The 22,904-nt window shown below is 48.0% G+C and overlaps 1 protein-coding gene across 1 annotated transcript in view; it reads right to left on the reverse strand.

Annotated features, from left to right (window-relative positions):
• The window catches only part of ACOT7 (acyl-CoA thioesterase 7), a 173,588-nt gene that overhangs the window by 16,860 nt on the left and 133,824 nt on the right, over nt 1-22,904 (reverse strand). Inside the window, exon 8 of the mRNA XM_040326711.1 lies at nt 8,676-8,860. Within this exon, the coding sequence (XP_040182645.1) occupies nt 8,676-8,860 (185 nt within the window). The remainder of the gene's footprint in view (nt 1-8,675; nt 8,861-22,904) is intronic.

Consider the following 22,904-nt stretch of genomic DNA (forward strand, 5'->3'; position numbering starts at 1 on the left):
AGGGAATTGTTTTCTCCTGTGTGATAGCAAAAAAAGTTAAGTGAAAAAAATTGATAAAAAATAAATAAATAATAAGAAATAATAATTAAATAAAATAAAAATGCAAAGAATAAGAAAAATAATAAGAAAAATAATAAGGAAAATAATAAGGAAAATAATAAGGAAAATAATAAGAAAATTATACAAAAATTTGAAAAAAGTAAGCGACAAGCTACAAAAAAAAGTGATAAAAAAGTAAAAATAAAATAAAAAAATTGAACTAACCATGCCGCCCATTTTCCGTTGATTTGGGGGGGGGGGGGGGGTTCTGTTGGCAGGGAGGGGGTGCATTGCGGAACCTGGCCTTGGGGCGGCAGGGAGAGCAAATCCGGCCCTGCCTGCAGCACATTAAGGTAAAGATCCTTGCACCTTTAGAATGACAATATGCCGCGTTTTGGACTTTTCCAATACCTGGAAGAACAACGATCGCCCTGGGAGAGCTGCATTTCACGGCTTGGCTTACTATTTTGATCGGAGTATCCGTTTTAAACGCGGCGCTGCGTTAATGTTTAGTTGTCGGCGGCTCTGGAGAAACCGCTGACACATCGAATCCGGGTCAAACCGCACAGACACGGGACAAGAGCGAGCCACGGCGCCAGCCTAACAAATGTCAGTACCTTCGCTTCCAGGCACCCTAAAGTAATTTCTAGGTCACAAATCATCGCTGGAATAATCTGGCCTAATCTTCGCCCCGAGGACACGACGTCTTTCATGTGGAAAGCCAGGCGGCGGCAAACACGCGGCTTCCAAAAACTGGCTGCAACAATGCAGGTAGAAGGACCCGCGGCTGCAATCCTCTATGAAAGGTCAGCCTAGGTCATGAGAACTGGACCCGCTCTATGGACTTATCTCTATAGACAACCGGAACCAACTTTTCAAAAGTGACTGGGATATATTAGGCAGCAAGTGAGCATGTTGTCCCAGAAGTTGTGGTGTTGAAAGCAGAAAAAAAATGGACAAGTGTAAGGATTGATTGGCTGTGACAACGGCCAAACTGTAATGTCTAGATCAGGGATCTCCAAACTACGGCCCTCCAGCTGCTGTGGAACTACATCTCCCATGAGGCTTTGTACAACTCTGGACATTCACAGGCATGACTAGGCTTGATGGGAGTTGTAGTTCCTGAAAAACTGGGGAGGACCATAGTTTGGAGGTCCCTGGTCTAGATGAGTCAGAGCAACGCCAAAACCGCAGCTCTTGCGGGAAATCCTAGTTTGCAGTGGTCAGGACTAGGGGTGCAACGGATCAAAAAACTCACGGTTCGGATCGTTCCTCGGATCAGGAGTCACGGATCGGATCATTTTTCGGATCACCACCATACGGTCCCCACTGTAATGTCCCCCACATCTCCCCCCCCCACTGTAATGTCCCCCACATCTCCCCCCACTGTAATGTCCACATCTCCCCCCCACATCTCCCCCCACTGTAATGTTCACATCTCCCCCCCACATCTCCCCCCACTGTAATGTCCACATCTCCCCCCCACATCTCCCCCCACTGTAATGTTCACATCTCCCCCCCCCTTGTAATGTCCACATCTCCCCCCCACATCTCCCCCCCCTGTAATGTCCACATCTCCCCCCCCCACTGTAATGTCCCCCACATCTCCCCCACTGTAATGTCCACATCTCCCCCCCACTGTAATGTCCACATCTCCCCCCCACATCTCCCCCCCCCTGTAATGTCCACATCTCCCCCCCCCACTGTAATGTCCACATCTCCCCCCCACTGTAATGTCCCCCACATCTCCCCCCACTGTAATGTCCACATCTCCCCCCCACTGTAATGTCCCCCACATCTCCCCCCACTGTAATGTCCACATCTCCCCCACACTGTAATGTCCCCCACATCTCCCCCACTGTAATGTCCCCCACATCTCCCCCACACTGTAATGTCCACATCTCCCCCCACTGTAATGTCCCCCACATCTCCCCCACTGTAATGTCCACATCTCCCCCCCACTGTAATGTCCACATGTCCCCCCACTGTAATGTCCACACCTCCCCCCACTGTAATGTCCACATCTCCCCCCCACAGTAATGTCCACATGTCCCCCCCCACTGTAATGTCCACATCTCCCCCCACTGTAATGTCCACATCTCCCCCCCTGTAATGTGCACATCTCCCCCCACTGTAATGTCCACATCTCCCCCACTGTAATGTCCCCCACATCTCCCCCCACTGTAATGTGCACATCTCCCCCCCCACTGTAAGGTCCACACCTCAACACCTCAACCCCACTGTAATGTGCACATCTCCCCCCCCCCCCCACTGTAATGTCCACATCTCCCCCCCCACTGTAATGTCCCCCACATCTCCCCCCACAAAAAAATTGAAAACGTGTGTATAATTATATATATATATATATATATATATATATATATATATATATATATATATATATATATATATATAAGAAAATATATAAAATGTCAGAGCGAGAGCAATAATTCTAGCACCAGACCTACTGTGCAACTTTAAACTGGTGACCTGTAAAGGCGTCGCCTATGGAGATTTTTAAGTACCGTAGTTTGTCACCATTCCACGCGGGCAGACGCAATTTTAAAGTGTGACATGTTGGGTATCTATTCACTCGGCGTAACATCATCTTTCACATTATACAAAAAAAAAAATGGGATAACTTTGTTTTTGTTTTTAAATTCATGAACGTTTTTTCCCCCCAAAATTGAAAAGTTGAAAAAAAATCGCAGCGCAAATACCGCGTGACATAAAAAATTGCAACGGTCGCCATTTTATTCTCTAGGGCGGTAACGGTGAACCTCGGCACCCCAGATGTTTTGGAACTACATTTCCCATGATGCTCCACTACACTGCAGAGTGCAAGAAGAGCATCATGGGAAATGTAGTTCCAAAACATCTGGGGGTGCCGAGGTTCCCCATCACTGGTCTACGGCCTCTGCTAAAAATATATATAAATGTTTGGGGGCTTCTCAATAATTTTCTAGCAAAAAAATAATTTTTTTTTTTAGATTTTTACTTGTAAACAAAACGCGTCGGAAAGGCCGGGTCAGCAAGTGGAGATCTCTATATATTTTTTTATAAGCACTTTACATTATTTATATGTGACTGGCGGTTATCATCATCGCTTTTTGCACCGACTCACTATATGCAGCGCGCATATATTTCATAAAGATCGATTCTGGAAATAAATAAAATAAAAATGAAGCCTCCCGATCGATTCCTCGTGCGCTCCAACCGCCCCCTAAATGTTTTTCCTTTATTTATAGATCCCGTTCCGTATCCCTTCCTGCCAGCGTTTAATATTTATGAGTACCTTTATCTCGGAGATATTATGGAATAAATCTCATGAACACGCATCATATTTCACAGGCCTCGCGCTTCATCGTTCCCATCCTATAATTAGAGACGAGAACCGGCTAATGACCGATCTTTCCATTACAATCGTTTCCCAAAATAGAGGAGCGCGTTAACGACTTCCTTCCCCCAGATCCTATCGGGTACCTGGAGCGTGAGATTTTGGGTTTAACCCCTTCTGAACCGCCCACTGCAGTTTTTACTGCGGCAGGGTGCCCCCCCGAAAACCCCCCCCCCACCCCACCCTGCCACATCACGTACATGTTCCGGAACCCGCATTTCCGGGGGTAGGGGACGTGGGCGCCACCCGACCTGTGCGGTCATTTGCTACAGCAAAAAGTCAGTCAGCAGGTCCCGGACAATGATTTATGGCCAGGGCCGATCCTAGGCAGGGTGCACAGGGTGATGTGCACCCAGGCGCTTGCAGAGGTGGGGGCGCAGAAGTGGCAGAGTTCTCCCCTCCCCTCCTTCTCTTCTTGTTTGTGTCAGTCCTGAATTCATGTGTCTCAGACCATCTCCTCTATCATGTCTGCAGTCTCAGACCATCTCCTGTATTATGTCTGCAGTCTCAGACCATCTCCTGTATTATGTCTGCAGTCTCAGACCATCTACTGTATTATGTCTGCAGTCTCAGACCATCTCCTGTATTATGTCTGCAGTCTCAGACCATCTACTGTACCATGTCTGCAGTCTCAGACCATCTCCTGTACCATGTCTGCAGTTTCTGACCATCAACTGTACTATGTCTGCAGTCTCTGACCATCTCCTGTACTGTGTCTGCAGTCTCTGACCATCTCCTGTACTATGTCTGCAGTCTCTGACCATCTCCTGTACTATGTCTGCAGTCTCTGACCATCTCCTGTACTATGTCTGCAGTCTCTGACCATCTCCTGTACCATGTCTGCAGTCTCTGACCATCTCCTGTACTATGTCTGCAGTCTCTGACCATCTCCTGTACTATGTCTGCAGTCTCTGACCATCTCCTGTACCATGTCTGCAGTCTCTGACCATCTCCTGTACCATGTCTGCAGTCTCTGACCATCTCCTGTACTATGTCTGCAGTCTCTGACCATCTCCTGTACCATGTCTGCAGTCTCTGACCATCTCCTGTACCATGTCTGCAGTCTCTGACCATCTCCTGTATCATGTCTGCAGTCTCTGATCATCTCCTGTATCATGTCTGCAGTCTCTGATCATCTCCCGTATCATGTCTGCAGTCTCTGATCATCTTCTGTACTATGTCTGCAGTCTCTGACCATCTTCTGTACTATGTCTGCAGTCTCTGATCATCTCCTGTATCATGTCTGCAGTCTCTGATCATCTCCTGTACCATGTCTGCAGTCTCTGACCATCTCCTGTATCATGTCTGCAGTCTCTGATCATCTCCTGTATCATGTCTGCAGTCTCTGATCATCTCCCGTATCATGTCTGCAGTCTCTGATCATCTTCTGTACTATGTCTGCAGTCTCTGACCATCTTCTGTACTATGTCTGCAGTCTCTGATCATCTCCTGTATCATGTCTGCAGTCTCTGATCATCTCCTGTACCATGTCTGCAGTCTCAGACCATCTACTGTACCATGTCTGCAGTCTCTGACCATCTACTGTACCATGTCTGCAGTCTCTGACCATCTACTGTACCATGTCTGCAGTCTCTGACCATCTCCTGTACCATGTCTGCAGTCTCTGATCATCTCCTGTATCATGTCTGTAGTCTCTGATCATCTCCTGTACTATGTCTGCAGTCTCTGACCATCTCCTGTATTATATCTACAGTCTCTGATCATCTCCTGTATCATGTCTGTAGTATGTCTTGGGGTCTTACTTACAGACTCTCTAACAGAAGCCCTCTCTGTGTCCATTAGAGAGACCCCCCCCCCCTCCAGGTCCCAATAAAGTACTCTGCTCCCTGACCACGCCCGCGGGACCCGATCGCCGCCGGTGGCCCGCGATCGGTCCCCGGAGCTGAAGAACGGGGAGAGGTGAGTGTAAACACACCATCTCCCGTTCTTCGTTGTGGCGCCATCATTGATCGTGTGTTCCCTGATATAGGGAAAGGTGATCAATGACATCACATGTCCAGCCCCGCCCCCTACAGTTAGAAACACACATGAGGTCACACTTAACCCCTTCAGCGTCCCCTAGTGGTTAACTCCTAAACTGCAATTGGCATTTTCACAGTAATCAGTGCATTTTTATAGAATTTTTTGCTGTAAAAATGACAATGGTCCCAAAAATGTGTCAAAATTGTCCGCCATAATGTCGCAGTCACGGGAAAAAATTGCTGATCGCCGCCATTAGTAAAAAAAAAAAATATTAATAAAAATGCAATAAAACTATCCCCTATTTTGTAAACGCTATACCAAAAATAGGTAGAAGAATACGTATCGGCCTAAACTGAGAAATTTTTTTTTTTTTATATATTTTTTGGGGATATTTATTATAGCAAAAAGTAAAAAATATAATTTTTTTTTCAAAATTGTCGCTCTATTTTTGTTTATTGCGCAAAAAATAAAAACCGCAGAGGTGATCAAATGCCACCAAAAGAAAGCTCTATTTGTGGGGAAAAAAGGACGCAGATTTTGTTTGAGAGCCACGTCGCCACGACCACGCAATTGTCAGTTAAAGTGACGCAGTGCCGAATCGCAAAAAGGGGCCTGGTCCTTTAGCTGCCTAAAGGTTCTGGGTCTTAAGTGGTTAAACTATGAAGAGGCTTCTTTACTGTAAGAGCAGCAAGGATGTGGAATTCTCAGCGGGGGAGGGGCATCGATAGTTCTAAGAAACGATTAGATAATCATCTGAACGACCACAACATACAGGGATATACAATGTAATACTGACTTATAATCACACACAGAGGGGGGACTTGAGTCTTTCTTCAATCCTCACCTACTATGTAACACTAATACTATGTAACTGTATATTATACCATTTATAGTAATATTCTATTGTATTTGATCTTATAAGGGAGTGGAGGAGGGGATTGGAGAAGAAAGCCCCCTTCTATCAATGTAATAGAAGATGATAGAGGGGATCCCGCCTGCGCTTCATACATTGATGGATCAATAGATCAGATTTAATTCACAGACTATTTATTACCAAATGATAAATTGGTTTCCATCGCCGGCTGTATCTGGAAACAATTACAATGTGATGGAGAGACGGTGGGAAGGATTTGTGGCGGGATTTTATCTGCTACCCCCGAGTTGCGGCGCGGCGAAGATCGGCGCTCGGCGTGATGAATTTTAATGAAGTGCTCGGCGGATTATTTATAACCGCAATATATTTGTATTATGGAAACACAACAGACGTCTTATCTGCTTACGTTTAATTATTTATGCTGTTTATGAAATGCGAACGACAGGGGGGGAGGGGGGGAGGGGGCGGGGGGGTAATTCCAAAATTGAAAGGCCGGCTTCGGATGGATCCTGGAGGGAAAAAGTCATTTAATTAAAGATTTAATCCAAAAAATGATATTTCAGTTACAGGTAGCAGAGATCTGACGATTCCCGCTGTGCCAGCAACCGCAACCCGTCACCGACAGTGCCTGATCACCCTTTATGATCGGGAGCCAGGAGGGGGAGCTCCCAATTCTTTATGATCGGGAGCCAGCAGGGGGAGCTCCCAATTCTTTATGATCGGGAGCCAGCAGGGGGAGCTCCCAATTCTTTATGATCTGTAGCCAGCAAGGGAAGCTCCCAATTCTTTATGATCGGGAGCCAGCAGGGGGAGCTCCCAATTCTTTATGATCAGGAGCCAGCAGGGGGAGCTCCCAATTCTTTATGATCGGGAGCCAGCAGGGGGCGCTCCCAATTCTTTATGATCGGGAGCCAGCAGGGGGAGCTCCCAATTCTTTATGATCAGGAGCCAGCAGGGGGAGCTCCCAATTCTTTATGATCAGGAGCCAGCAGGGGGAGCTCCCAATTCTTTATAATCGGGAGCCAGCAGGGGCACAGCGGGTGTACAGACCCGGGAACTCAGCACAGGGATGGTGGGAACCCCTCATAATGGGCACAGAGGGTGTACAGACCCGGGAACTCAGCACAGGGATGGTGGGAACCCCTCATAATGGGCACATCGGGTGTACAGACCCGGGAATTCAGCACAGGGATGGTGGGAACCCCTCATAATGGGCACATCGGGTGTACAGACACAGGAACTCAGCACAGGGATGGTGGGAACCCCTCATAATGGGCACAGCGGGTGTACAGACCCAGGAACTCAGCACAGGGATGGTGGGAACCCCTCATAATGGGCACAGCGGGTGTACAAACCCGGGAACTCAGCACGGGGATAGTGGGAACCCCTCATAATGGGCACAGCGGGTGTACAGACCCAGGAACTCAGCACAGGGATGGTGGGAACCCCTCATAATGGGCAAGCGGGTGTACAGACCCGGGAACTCACCACAGGGATGGTGGGAACCCCTCATAATGGGCACAGCGGGTGTACAGACCCGGGAACTCAGCACAGGGATGGTGGGAACCCCTCATAATGGGCACAGTGGGGTGTACAGACCCGGGAACTCGGCACAGGGATGGTGGGAACCCCTCATAATGGGCACAGAGGGTGTACAGACCCGGGAACTCACCACAGGGATGGTGGCAACCCCTCATAATGGGCACAGCGGGTGTACAGACCCGGGAACTCAGCACAGGGATGGTGGGAACCCCTCATAATGGGCACAGCGGGTGTACAGACCCGGGAACTCAGCACAGGGATGGTGGGAGCCCCTCATAATGGGCACAGCGGGTGTACAGACCCGGGAACTCAGCACAGGGATGGTGGGAACCCCTCATAATGGGCACAGCGGGTGTACAGACCCGGGAACTCAGCACAGGGATGGTGGGAACCCTTCATAATGGGCACAGCGGGTGTACAGACCCGGGAACTCAGCACAGGGATGGTGGGAACCCTTCATAATGGGCACAGCGGGTGTACAGACCCGGGAACTCAGCACAGGGATGGTGGGAACCCTTCATAATGGGCACAGCGGGTGTACAGACCCGGGAACTCAGCTCAGGGATGGTGGGAACCCTCATAATGGGCACAGTGGGTGTACAGACCCGGGAACTCGGCACAGGGATTTCCCCAATAGAATCTCTGAGAAACAGAAGACTGTCGGGTGGCTTAAAGTGGAACTCCAGCTCCCCCTTCCTTCCATGGATAAACCCAATCAATAATTCCATTGTTAACAGATAGATATTTTTGATCTGTGACACTCACTGATATTTTCATCTATAGACGTGTCTTTTGGTGTCACTCCTTCAATGAAGGACGGTAAGTGGACTTTGTACTCACCACAAGCTGGGGGACGGGAAGCGGTTTGAGTTCTTTGCTCAGAGACACGTAGGTGAAGAAGGCGCTGACGGCGCGATATCGCTCCTGGGTGTCACCGACCAGCGTGTCCGCGTCCACGAACACCTCGATCTCCATGGATTTGTTGCTGGTGAAGGTCATGCGCCCCGATATGGTGATGATACAACCTGGAAGAGAAGAGAAGGGGTTAATCCTCACAAAATCCTAATCACCGACAACACAACACAACACCGACGTGTCCTCGGAAAAATCCCAATATGGACCAAACGCCCTTCATTCATTATTCTGCAATGTGCTACCGGACCCCGGCTTCAAGGGCCCGGCCACCCAGAATCTTTAATTTTAGTGTTTGGTAAATGCGGACAGTCTTGTCAATATCTCGGGGTCTTTATTTCTAAGATCTCAGAGTTCCTGGGTCTGTACACCCGCTGTGCCCATTAGGAGGGGTTCCCACCATCCCTGTGCTGAGTTCCTGGCTCTGTACAGCTGCTGTGACCATTATGAGGGGTTCCCACCATCCCTGTGCTGAGTTCCTGGTTCTGTACACCCGCTGTGCCCATTATGAGGTGTTCCACCATCCCTGTGCTGAGTTCCCGGGTCTGTACACCCGCTGTGCCCATTATGAGGAGTTCCCACCATCCCTGTGCCGAGTTCCCAGGTCTGTACACCTGCTGTGCCCATTACGAGGGGTTCCCACCATCCCTGTGCCGAGTTCCCAGGTCTGTACACCGGCTGTGCCCATTACGAGGGGTTCCCACCATCCCTGTGCCGAGTTCCCAGGTCTGTACACCTGCTGTGCCCATTACGAGGGGTTCCCACCATTCCTGTGCCGAGTTCCTGGGTCTGTACCCCCGCTGTGCCCATTATGAGTGGTTCCCACCATCCCTGTGCTGAGTTCCCGGGTCTGTACACCGGCTGTGCCCATTACGAGGGGTTCCCACCATCCCTGTGCCAAATTCCCGACTCTGTACAGCTGCTGTGCCCATTATGAGGGGTTAATTTTGTTTATTGAAAAAATCTTACAAACAACAACGTATATACAATAAAACAAAATAATTGAATATGACTATACAAAACAGAAACAAACACAAGAACATAATAAACGGTGCAAACCAAATTGCGCACAACATAATCCCTACGGGAGAGCCAGACTAAAGAGCATCACCATGCATGTCACCTTTTATATAAAGTGAGTGGGAACTGCCATTAAGGTGGCTGAGGCTGTTTCTCAGCCTGGCTACTCCCTCTCCCTGGAGAACCAGCGCGCTTCGTTGCACCCTGGCACTCTTCATCCATAGAGGATGCAGAACTGAACGAGTCCCATTCATAGTCATCCTCAGACAGTACCGTAAATTTATTCGCCAAAGGCAAAACCTCAGGACTTAAGGTAACTGTACCTCCTTTTTTCCCCTTCTTTTTGCCTCTCCTCCTTTTATCCTCCAACCACTCCATATCATCCTTGGACAACCCGGAGTCAGCAGCCTCCCCACACCCTTCACCCCCCTCCCCCCCATACTCCCTTCCCTTATCTACCCCCAGGCCAGCCTCTTCACCATCCTCCCCACTCCTCTGCACCCCACGATCCTTAACAGGAACCCTGCAGCATCGAGGGAGGGGGACTGGCACCGCACCTGATGCACCAGCACCTCTTGCTGCCTCTGCAATTTTAGAAGACACAGAAGGATTGGACATATTCTCTGCAACTGACACCTTACTTACAGACTGGGAAGACACTGACACATTGGGAATTGGCACAGTCTGGGGCACCACGGACACATTGGGAATTGGCACAGTCTGGGGCACCACGGACACATTGGGAATTGGCACAGACTCAGATGGACTCACAGGCCCTCCAGCTGTTGAGCTCCGAGCATCCTCCATGTCCAGGCGGAAGAACTCCCTCATGAGCTCAGGCTTATTGTGCATTGCCTCAGGACACTGACTATAAGGATGTCCCACTGCATTGCACAGATATGAGGTTACAATCCTTAGCCAGATGTCCTATACCCTGGCACAGAGAGCACTTCATCACTGGACAGGAGGATGCAAGGTGACTCTTGTCTCCACATTTATTGCAGAGCTTTGGTTGGCCCGGATAGAAGATGGTCAGCCTGTCCCTCCCCAGGAAAGCTGAGGATGGCAGATGCTGGACGACATGGTCAATGACTTTTAGTTTCAACTGAGCAGACCATCCCCCCGTCCATATTCCCCGATCATCCAGAATCTTCTTTAGGGGGCCCAGGACGTCTCCATACCTCCTCAGCCATATACATAGATCCCCCGATGGTATGGACTCATTACGGACCAGAATCGTGACCACTTTAATGAGTGGCTGGCGGGAGACAAGTTTGGGCATGAGCCCCTTCCAGTCCGGCAGGCCCCTACATACGTGTTCATATTTCTCCCAAAAAATGTCCAAAGACTCCGGGCGGAGAAAGGACAAATCATACTCATAGGAACCTGCCGGACTGATCAGGGCGAAGATATCTGCGGGCGTGAACCCCATCTGTAGGATCTTATCCACCACCGCCCTCCTATGTGGGGCCACCGCCTTCCCACCTCAGCTGCACAACATTCCTCCTTTTAAACAGGGAGGAAGACAACCCATTCCCATGCTCCTTCCCTGCTTGTTCCCCCTTCCCAGATCCTGCAGCAGCAACACCAGCATAGGATTTCCTTCCACCCCCAGCATTTGCAGACTTGTCCTTAGATACATTCAAACCTGCCGGCAAAGCGTCTGATTCAGCTGGGATTGTATCAGCAGAGGCAGGACCCACCCCCTCCCCCCGCTCTGTACACACAGCTCCAGTCCTGTCCAATGCAGACTTCTGCTGAGTTGTGGCACTACTGCACCCAGCATCTCCTCCATCATTCGCAGGTACAGCCGCTGTGCCTGGTCCAGGCAAAGTCACTGTATTGTCCATGGACCTTTCTGCAGACTGGCAGTTTTTATCAGGTGTACGCTGTACATTGTCTATGGGCTGACTGCCTGCAGCACTACAACACTCAGCAAGCTTATTGTCAATAATAAAGTTCCCACCACCATCCTGCACACACACTGTACCTGCTTGCTGGGTTGTCACCTGTGCGATTTTATGGCTGGGATCAGAGCTTCCCTCAGCTGCTGCAGACTCCATGGTGGATCTTGCTCTCTCCACAGGATTGGAAACGGCGTCCGTCTTGACATCACCATCCGGGGAAGCCGCATCTGGAGGGGATTCCAACTTGGTTATGAAATCCAGCATGGCAGGACCTTCACCCTCCTGAGACATTCCACATTGCTGGGGTGTGAAGGGGGCAGAGGGCTCAGCGAATGTCAGAGGTGCCTGCACCTGCATCTCCTCGCTGGCTTCCCCATCCTCCATGCATGAAGCGGCTCCTCTTCTCATGCGATTAAATCGCTCCTCATTCTTATATATTTTTTTAAATATTCCGCTCTTCTCCTTCAGAGAATACAGCAAATCCTTCTGTTTCCTCACAGCTTGTTCCAGGTCCTTCAGCTCAGGCCTCAGAGCTGGTCTTTTCTTACTGTATACTTTAGCACAGATCTGTTTTTTCTTTCTGAACTCGGCCATCAAAACCATAAATTTCTCCTCCTCCTTCTCAATCCGCTTCAACTTACTGACAGTCCTCTGTCTGAAGGCTGACAGGGACTCATCTTTCCTTTGGGTAGGCCCAGAATCTTCCACAGGCCTATCCAGGGGGGCCCCGCCCGGCTCTTCCCCAGGATCCAGCATCCCTCCTGGGGCAGAGAAGCCACTCTAGCCCCTGGTCTCTGGAGCACAGGAGCAAAGAAATTAGCAACCACACCCTTCACTGACAAGGAGTGGAATGGCAGTTTCCCACCATCCCTGTGCTGAGTTCCTGGTTCTGTACACCCGCTGTGCCCATTATGAGGTGTTCCACCATCCCTGTGCTGAGTTCCCGGGTCTGTACACCCGCTGTGCCCATTATGAGGAGTTCCCACCATCCCTGTGCCGAGTTCCCAGGTCTGTACACCTGCTGTGCCCATTACGAGGGGTTCCCACCATCCCTGTGCCGAGTTCCCAGGTCTGTACACCTGCTGTGCCCATTACGAGGGGTTCCCACCATCCCTGTGCCGAGTTCCCAGGTCTGTACACCTGCTGTGCCCATTACGAGGGGTTCCCACCATTCCTGTGCCGAGTTCCTGGGTCTGTACCCCCGCTGTGCCCATTATGACGGGTTCCCACCATCCCTGTGCTGAGTTCCTGGCTCTGTACAGCTGTTGTGACCATTATGAGGGGTTCCCACCATCCCTGTGCCAAATTCCCGACTCTGTACAGCTGCTGTGCCCATTATGAGGGGTTCCCACCATCCCTGTGCTGAGTTCCCGGGTCTGTACACCCGCTGTGCCCATTATGAGGGGTTCCCACCATCCCTCTGCTGAGTTCCCGGGTCTGTACACCTGCTGTGCCCATTACGAGGGGTTCCCACCATCCCTGTGCCAAATTCCCGGGTCTGTACACCTGCTGTGCCCATTACGAGGGGGTTCCCACCATCCCTGTGCTGAGTTCCCGGGTCTGTACACCTGCTGTGCCCCATTATGAGGGGTTCCCACCATCCCTGTGCTGAGTTCCCGGGTCTGTACACCCGCTGTGCCCATTATGAGAGGTTCCCACCATCCCTGTGCTGAGTTCCCGTCTCTGTACACCCGCTGTGCCTCAGGAAACCCACCAATCATCAATATATTTACAGCTCGTGGTACATAAGCATGATGGCCATTGGGAGGCATGTTGTTTACACTGGTGGCCAGTGGGAAGGCCGCTCCTTACACTGGTGGCCAGTGGGAAGAATGTCCCTTACATTGGTGATCAGTGGGAAGAATGTTCCTTACATTGGTGATCAGTGGGAAGAATGTTCCTTACATTGGTGATCAGTGAGAAGAATGTCCCTTACATTGGTGATCAGTGAGAAGAATGTCCCTTACATTGGTGATCAGTGAGAAGAATGTCCCTTACATTGGTGATCAGTGGGAAGAATGTCCCTTACATTGGTGATCAGTGGGAAGAATGTCCCTTACATTGGTGATCAGTGGGAAGAATGTCCCTTACATTGATGATCAGTGAGAAGAATGTCCCTTACATTGGTGATCAGTGAGAAGAATGTCCCTTACATTGGTGATCAGTGAGAAGAATGTCCCTTACATTGGTGATCAGTGAGAAGAATGTCCCTTACATTGGTGATCAGTGAGAAGAATGTCCCTTACATTGGTGATCAGTGAGAAGAATGTCCCTTACATTGGTGATCAGTGAGAAGAATGTCCCTTACATTGGTGATCAGTGGGAAGAATGTCCCTTACATTGGTGATCAGTGGGAATAATGTTCTTACATTGGTGATCAGTGGGAAGAATGTCCCTTACATTGGTGATCAGTGAGAAGAATGTCCCTTACATTGGTGATCAGTGGGATGAATGTCCCTTACATTGGCGATCAGTGGGAAGAATGTCCCTTACATTGGTGATCAGTGAGAAGAATGTCTCTTACATTGGTGATCAGTGGGAAGAATGTCCCTTACATTGGTGATCAGTGAGAAGAATGTCCCTTACATTGGTGATCAGTGAGAAGAATGTCCCTTACATTGGTGATCAGGGGGAAGAATGTCCCTTACATTGGTGATCAGTGAGAAGAATGTCCCTTACATTGGTGATCAGTGGGAAGAATGTTCCTTACATTGGTGATCAGTGAGAAGAATGTTCCTTACATTGGTGATCAGTGAGAAGAATGTTCCTTACATTGGTGATCAGTGAGAAGAATGTCCCTTACATTGGTGATCAGTGAGAAGAATGTCCTTACATTGGTGATCAGTGAGAAGAATGTCCCTTACATTGGTGATCAGTGAGAAGAATGTCCCTTACATTGGTGATCAGTGGGATGAATGTCCCTTACATTGGCGATCAGTGGGAAGAATGTCCCTTACATTGGTGATCAGTGAGAAGAATGTCTCTTACATTGGTGATCAGTGGGAAGAATGTCCCTTACATTGGTGATCAGTGAGAAGAATGTCCCTTACATTGGTGATCAGTGAGAAGAATGTCCCTTACATTGGTGATCAGGGGGAAGAATGTTCCTTACATTGGTGATCAGTGAGAAGAATGTCCCTTACATTGGTGATCAGTGGGAAGAATGTTCCTTACATTGGTGATCAGTGAGAAGAATGTTCCTTACATTGGTAATCAGTGAGAAGAATGTCCCTTACATTGGTGATCAGTGAGAAGAATGTTCCTTACATTGGTGATCAGTGAGAAGAATGTCCCTTACATTGGTGATCAGTGAGAAGAATGTCCCTTACATTGGTGATCAGTGAGAAGAATGTTCCTTACATTGGTGATCAGTGAGAAGAATGTCCCTTACATTGGTGATCAGTGAGAAGAATGTCCTTACATTGGTGATCAGTGGGAAGAATGTCCCTTACATTGGTGATCAGTGGGAAGAATGTTCCTTACATTGGTGATCAGTGGGAAGAATGTCCCTTACATTGGTGATCAGTGGGAAGAATGTCCCTTACATTGGTGGTCAGTGGGAAGAATGTCCCTTACATTGGTGATCAGTGAGAAGAATGTCCCTTACATTGGCGATCAGTGGGAAGAATGTCCCTTACATTGGTGATCAGTGAGAAGAATGTCTCTTACATTGGTGATCAGTGGGAAGAATGTCCCTTACATTGGTGATCAGTGAGAAGAATGTCCCTTACATTGGTGATCAGTGAGAAGAATGTCCCTTACATTGGTGATCAGGGGGAAGAATGTCCCTTACATTGGTGATCAGTGAGAAGAATGTCCCTTACATTGGTGATCAGTGGGAAGAATGTTCCTTACATTGGTGATCAGTGAGAAGAATGTTCCTTACATTGGTAATCAGTGAGAAGAATGTCCCTTACATTGGTGATCAGTGAGAAGAATGTTCCTTACATTGGTGATCAGTGAGAAGAATGTCCCTTACATTGGTGATCAGTGAGAAGAATGTCCCTTACATTGGTGATCAGTGAGAAGAATGTTCCTTACATTGGTGATCAGTGAGAAGAATGTCCCTTACATTGGTGATCAGTGAGAAGAATGTCCTTACATTGGTGATCAGTGGGAAGAATGTCCCTTACATTGGTGATCAGTGAGAAGAATGTCCCTTACATTGGTGATCAGTGAGAAGAATGTTCCTTACATTGGTGATCAGGGGGAAGAATGTCCCTTACATTGGTGATCAGTGAGAAGAATGTCCCTTACATTGGTGATCAGTGGGAAGAATGTTCCTTACATTGGTGATCAGTGAGAAGAATGTCCCTTACATTGGTGATCAGTGAGAAGAATGTCCCTTACATTGGTGATCAGTGAGAAGAATGTCCCTTACATTGGTGATCAGTGAGAAGAATGTTCCTTACATTGGTGATCAGTGAGAAGAATGTTCCTTACATTGGTGATCAGTGAGAAGAATGTCCCTTACATTGGTGATCAGTGAGAAGAATGTCCTTACATTGGTGATCAGTGGGAAGAATGTCCCTTACATTGGTGATCAGTGGGACGAATGTTCCTTACATTGGTGATCAGTGAGAAGAATGTCCCTTACATTGGTGATCAGTGAGAAGAATGTTCCTTACATTGGTGATCAGTGAGAAGAATGTTCCTTACATTGGTGATCAGTGGGAAGAATGTCCCTTACATTGGTGATCAGTGAGAAGAATGTCCCTTACATTGGTGATCAGGGGGAAGAATGTCCCTTACATTGGTGATCAGTGAGAAGAATGTCCCTTACATTGGTGATCAGTGGGAAGAATGTTCCTTACATTGGTGATCAGTGAGAATAATGTTCCTTACATTGGTGATCAGTGAGAAGAATGTCCCTTACATTGGTGATCAGTGAGAAGAATGTTCCTTACATTGGTGATCAGTGAGAAGAATGTCCCTTACATTGGTGATCAGTGAGAAGAATGTTCCTTACATTGGTGATCAGTGAGAAGAATGTTCCTTACATTGGTGATCAGTGAGAAGAATGTCCCTTACATTGGTGATCAGTGGGATGAATGTCCCTTACATTGGCGATCAGTGGGAAGAATGTCCCTTACATTGGTGATCAGTGAGAAGAATGTCTCTTACATTGGTGATCAGTGGGAAGAATGTCCCTTACATTGGTGATCAGTGAGAAGAATGTCCCTTACATTGGTGATCAGTGAGAAGAATGTCCCTTACATTGGTGATCAGTGAGAAGAATGTTCCTTACATTGGTGATCAGTGAGAAGAATGTTCCTTACATTGGTGATCAGGGGGAAGAATGTCCCTTACATTGGTGATCAGTGAGAAGAATGTCCCTTACATTGGTGATCAGTGGGAAGAATGTTCCTTACATTGGTGATCAGTGAGAATAATGTTCCTTACATTGGTGATCAGTGAGAAGAATGTCCCTTACATTGGTGATCAGTGAGAAGAATGTTCCTTACATTGGTGATCAGTGAGAAGAATGTCCCTTACATTGGTGATCAGTGAGAAGAATGTCCCTTACATTGGTGATCAGTGAGAAGAATGTCCTTACATTGGTGATCAGTGAGAAGAATGTCCCTTACATTGGTGATCAGTAAGAAGAATGTCCCTTACATTGGTGATCAGTGGGACGAATGTTCCTTACATTGGTGATCAGTGGGAAGAATGTCCCTTACATTGGTGATCAGTGGGAAGAATGTCCCTTACATTGGTGATCAGTGGGAATAATGTTCTTACATTGGTGATCAGTGGGAAGAATGTCCCTTACATTGGTGATCAGTGAGAAGAATGTCCCTTACATTGGTGATCAGTGGGATGAATGTCCCTTACATTGGCGATCAGTGGGAAGAATGTCCCTTACATTGGTGATCAGTGAGAAGAATGTCTCTTACATTGGTGATCAGTGAGAAGAATGTCCCTTACATTGGTGATCAGTGAGAAGAATGTCCCTTACATTGGTGATCAGTGAGAAGAATGTCCCTTACATTGGTGATCAGTGAGAAGAATGTCCCTTACATTGGTGATCAGTGAGAAGAATGTCCCTTACATTGGTGATCAGTGAGAAGAATGTCCCTTACATTGGTGATCAGGGGGAAGAATGTCCCTTACATTGGTGATCAGTGAGAAGAATGTCCCTTACATTGGTGATCAGTGAGAAGAATGTCCCTTACATTGGTGATCAGTGAGAAGAATGTTCCTTACATTGGTGATCAGTGAGAAGAATGTCCCTTACATTGGTGATCAGTGAGAAGAATGTTCCTTACATTGGTGATCAGTGAGAAGAATGTTCCTTACATTGGTGATCAGTGAGAAGAATGTCCCTTACATTGGTGATCAGTGAGAAGAATGTCCTTACATTGGTGATCAGTGAGAAGAATGTCCCTTACATTGGTGATCAGTAAGAAGAATGTCCCTTACATTGGTGATCAGTGGGACGAATGTTCCTTACATTGGTGATCAGTGGGAAGAATGTCCCTTACATTGGTGATCAGTGGGAAGAATGTTCCTTACATTGGTGATCAGTGAGAAGAATGTTCCTTACATTGGTGATCAGTGAGAAGAATGTCCCTTACATTGGTGATCAGTGAGAAGAATGTTCCTTACATTGGTGATCAGTGAGAAGAATGTCCCTTACATTGGTGATCAGTGAGAAGAATGTTCCTTACATTGGTGATCAGTGAGAAGAATGTTCCTTACATTGGTGATCAGTGAGAAGAATGTCCCTTACATTGGTGATCAGTGAGAAGAATGTCCTTACATTGGTGATCAGTGAGAAGAATGTCCCTTACATTGGTGATCAGTAAGAAGAATGTCCCTTACATTGGTGATCAGTGGGACGAATGTTCCTTACATTGGTGATCAGTGGGAAGAATGTCCCTTACATTGGTGATCAGTGGGACGAATGTTCCTTACATTGGTGATCAGTAAGAAGAATGTCCCTTACATTGGTGATCAGTGAGAAGAATGTTCCTTACATTGGTGATCAGTAAGAAGAATGTCCCTTACATTGGTGATCAGTGGGAAGAATGTTCCTTACATTGGTGATCAGTGGGACGAATGTTCCTTACATTGGTGATCAGTGGGACGAATGTTCCTTACATTGGTGATCAGTGGGAAGAATGTCCCTTACATTGGTGATCAGTGGGAAGAATGTCCCTTACATTGGTGATCAGTGAGAAGAATGTTCCTTACATTGGTGATCAGTGGGAAGAATGTTCCTTACATTGGTGATCAGTGGGAAGAATGTTCCTTACATTGGTGATCAGTGGGAAGAATCTTTCCTTTATAAAAGGTCTAAAAAAAGATTGCAGCGATTGCTTATTGCTCAAGGAACCTCTAGCAACCTCTGGAGGAATTCTGGTTAAGAAAGGCTTCAGTGGAGGAAGTGTTGTGACCTTAGGACAGGAAGTGTATTGACCTTAGGACAGGAAGTGTATTGACCTTAGGACAGGAAGTGTTGTGACCTTAGGACAGGAAGTGTATTGACCTTAGGACAGGAAGTGTTGTGACCTTCGGACAGGAAGTGTTGTGACCTTCGGACAGGAAGTGTATTATTTCCCAGAATAAAGAGGTGAAAATAACGAATAAAAAATTAATTTAAAAACATGGAAAAATTGGAGACACAGTCGGCTCGGCCACAACTAGTGGGAAAGGGGGATTCCAGCCAATGCAATGCAGTGGGAAAATGTCAGCTGCAACCTGATTGATTGCCAAATACAGATTTTATTTCTTCTGTGTTTTATAAACCATTCAGAAGGTTCTTTAGTTCTACTTTTTTTTTTACATAATGTCTAAAAAAAGAAAAATGTCCATGCAGCACATTAGTGGTAAAGGCACAATTTGCCAAACTTAGGCATGTCAGTCTATGTAGAATGCAGTGATCTGTGCAACTTCTTTACCCTACGCGTTGCGTTCCCTTCGATTCCCAGTACTGCGGCCACAACAGGAGGATTCTAGTTTGGCAAACGTTGCTGCAAATGAATTTTCGGTATGAAAGATTTAAAGCACGGCCTTGGCCATTGGGGGAAGGTTATATATAACAACACGTGCGTTGCCAGTTTCCATAATTAAACAGTGAAGGGATTATATTAGAAAGGAAAGACGTGTCGCGTACTAAAATCCATTATTAATTTTTAAAAGGGATAAAAGCATTGCTGAACTTTATACATGGTTGGCAGTGCAGGGCAGATGGCCTGGTATACGAAGGATAGCAGCGCTTCTACAAGACTTTGAAAGAACTCGGTGCTTTCGGCTCAGGGGACACGGGAGCTGAGCGAGGCCACGAGTTTCACATTAACAGCTACAGGGGGGATTCTAGAATGGAATGCGGAAGAGGCAGCCATTATGGGGCAGATGCTTTGCAGGATAGTCATCGCTATAATGGTAGGAAAATCCTTATGGGGATTGGTGGAGTTCTGTTAAAGCTGAAACTTGGACACCCAAAAATCAATACATCAGATCAGCCATTCTCAACCAGGGTTCAGTGGAACCCTAGGTGTCACAGTCAGGAGTCAGGCTCGGAGACCAAAAGCAATAGCAATAACAGGGATGGACTGGCCATTGGGACTACAGGGAGTTTCCTGGTGGGCCGATGGCTCAGTGGGCCGGCTTCAGTGACAGCAGACTGCTCCTCTGTCTCTCCCTTCCCACAGCGTTCACCTGGGGGGAACAGAGAAGCAGGGGGAGGACCAGAGGAGCAGGGGGGACGACAGAGGAACATGAGGGAGTGGACAGACAGCTGACTCAACAGCTATGGCTTGGGAGTTTCTCACTTCTGCCTAATCTTGTCCCATAAGGGGGGGGGCACGGAACTGATTCTTTGCCCCAGGTTAAATAATGTGTAGCTTCCCCACTGGTACTGCCTATAAGAGGACCAGTACCAGCCATTCTACTCTAATAAAAGTAGAACGGCTTGTGGCTAGTGAAGGGGGAGAGGGGGCTTGGATGGTTAGGGCGGGGGGGGGGGTGTGCGGGAGTTGTCCGGCCGCCATGGGAGAGACCTGTCAAAGTGGGCCAGTCTGGATGAAGTCCAGGGCCAAATTTCTGTCCCAGTCCAGCCCTGGCAGTAGAGAGGCTCCCATTGATCAGCAGGATAGGTATGCAAGCAAGTCGCACTGGTGAATAACATGGACTCACCCAAGGTGCAAGGTCTAAGCACTAACTGGTATTTACCAGAGCTCCTGATCCTAAAGATGCATGTTAATATCAGGTCGCAGTGCTTAGGATCTCCCCACCAGTAGGTGAGCAAGCCAGGGTCCAGTAGCAGATATAGCAGGTAGGGATCAAGCAGGTCTTGGCGGATGACGGAGTCTCACCCATGGTGTGGGGTCTAAGCTCTAACTGGTTATTCACCAGAGCTCCTGATGGTGAAGATGGGTTCTGCTGTGTGTCAGTACAAGGTCGCGGTCCTCAGGATCACCCCACCAGTAAATGAGCAAGCTGGGGTCCAGTAGCAGATATAGCAAGTAGGGATCAAGCAGGTCATGGCGCATGATGGGGGCTCACCCAATGTGCAGGGTCTTGGCACGAACTGGTATTTACCAGAGCTCCTAAAGATGCATGTTAATATCAGGTCGCAGTGCTTAGGATCTCCCCACCAGTAGGTGAGCAAGCCAGGGTCCAGTAGCAGATATAGCAGGTAAGGGATCAAGCAGGTCACAGCGGATGATGGAGGCTCACCTGAGGTTTAGGGGTCTAAGCTTGAACAAGTATTTACCAGATCTCGGGATAGTGGAGATGGGTTTTGCAGAGTGATAATACCAGGTCGCAGTCCTCAGAATCGTCCCACCAGGAGGGCAGCAAGCCGGTGCCAAGTAGCAGATATAGCAGGCAGGGATCAAGCAGGTCATGGCGCATGATGGGGGCTCACCCAAGGTGTGGGGTCTAAGCACTAACTGGTATTCACCAGAGCTCCTGATCATGGAGATGGGTTTTGCTGTGTGTCAGTACAAGGTCACGGTCCTCGGGATCACCCCACCAGGATGTGAGCAAGCTGGGGTCCAGTCGCAGATATAGCAGGCAGGGATCAAGCAGGTCACAGCGGATGATGGGGGCTCATCCGAGGTTCAGGGGTCTAAGCTTGAACAGGTATTTACCAGATCTCCTGATGGTGACGATGGGTTTTGCTGGGTGATAGTACAAGGTCGCGGTCCTCGGGATCACCCCACCAGGAAGTGAGCAAGCTGGGGTCCAGTAGCAGATATAGCGGGTAGGGATCAAGCAGATCATGGCAGATGACGGGGGCTCACCCAAGATGTGGGGTCCAAGCTTGAACAGGTATTTACCAGATCTTGGGATAGTGGAGATGGGTTTTGCTGGGTGATAGTACCAGGTCACAGTCCTCAGAATCGCCCCATCAAGAGGGCAGCAAGCCGGTGCCAAGTAGCAGATATAGCAGCCAGGGATCAAGCAAAGTGTAATCAGTGAACTAGCCAAAGGTTACAGGTTGGGATCAAGCAGAAGTGTAGTTGAGGAACAAGCCAAAGGTTGGTAACGAGTGTTAGCGAATACAATAATGGCAGCAGAAATGACAAGAGCAAGATATTAGCTGGAGGGAGCACAATAATCTGGCAAACAGGAAGAGAAAAGACATGGCTTAAATTGGAAATTCATTGGAGGAGCAAAGAGTTTAAGGTTCAAGAGAAACAGGACACAAGGCAAGCTTGTCTAAGTAATCGGGAAGGGAGATGTCGAGTTACCGCCAGACACAGCAAAGGTCGCGCCTTTTAGCCCCCGGCCCTGACACTAGGGTTCCTCCAGAGGTTGCTAGAGGTTCCATGAGCAGAGGCCAATTGGCTTCCCATTTGATGGTGCCTTTGTAGTTCTGGAGCCAGCATTACTAGTCAAAGCCAACAACATGACATCAATAATATTTTTAGCTTTCTGTTAGGGTGGAAGTTTGACTTCTACTGCAATGGGGGCATTCTTCCCAATGATTTCGTTTTAGCCGGGAATCCCAGGTGACCTCAAAATGATTTAAAGGGTTCCTCAGAAGAACGGCTGCATTAGATGATCATTTTCTAGTATTCAGATGAGGACCTTGTACATACCTTGTGCTCCCAGGGCTCCCCTATGCTGTCACTGCTCTGCTCGTGACATTTGCAGAAACTTGGGCATCTATGTTTCCTTCGGACACAGCTGACCACAGGATTGTGGTAAAGGGCCAATAACAGCCGACCACAATGTAAACAGACTGGCCGGTTATCGGCAGTACTTTCCCAACGCG

The sequence above is a fragment of the Rana temporaria genome, chromosome 10, assembly GCF_905171775.1.
Source record: "Rana temporaria chromosome 10, aRanTem1.1, whole genome shotgun sequence".
NCBI classification, from domain to species: domain Eukaryota; kingdom Metazoa; phylum Chordata; class Amphibia; order Anura; family Ranidae; genus Rana; species Rana temporaria.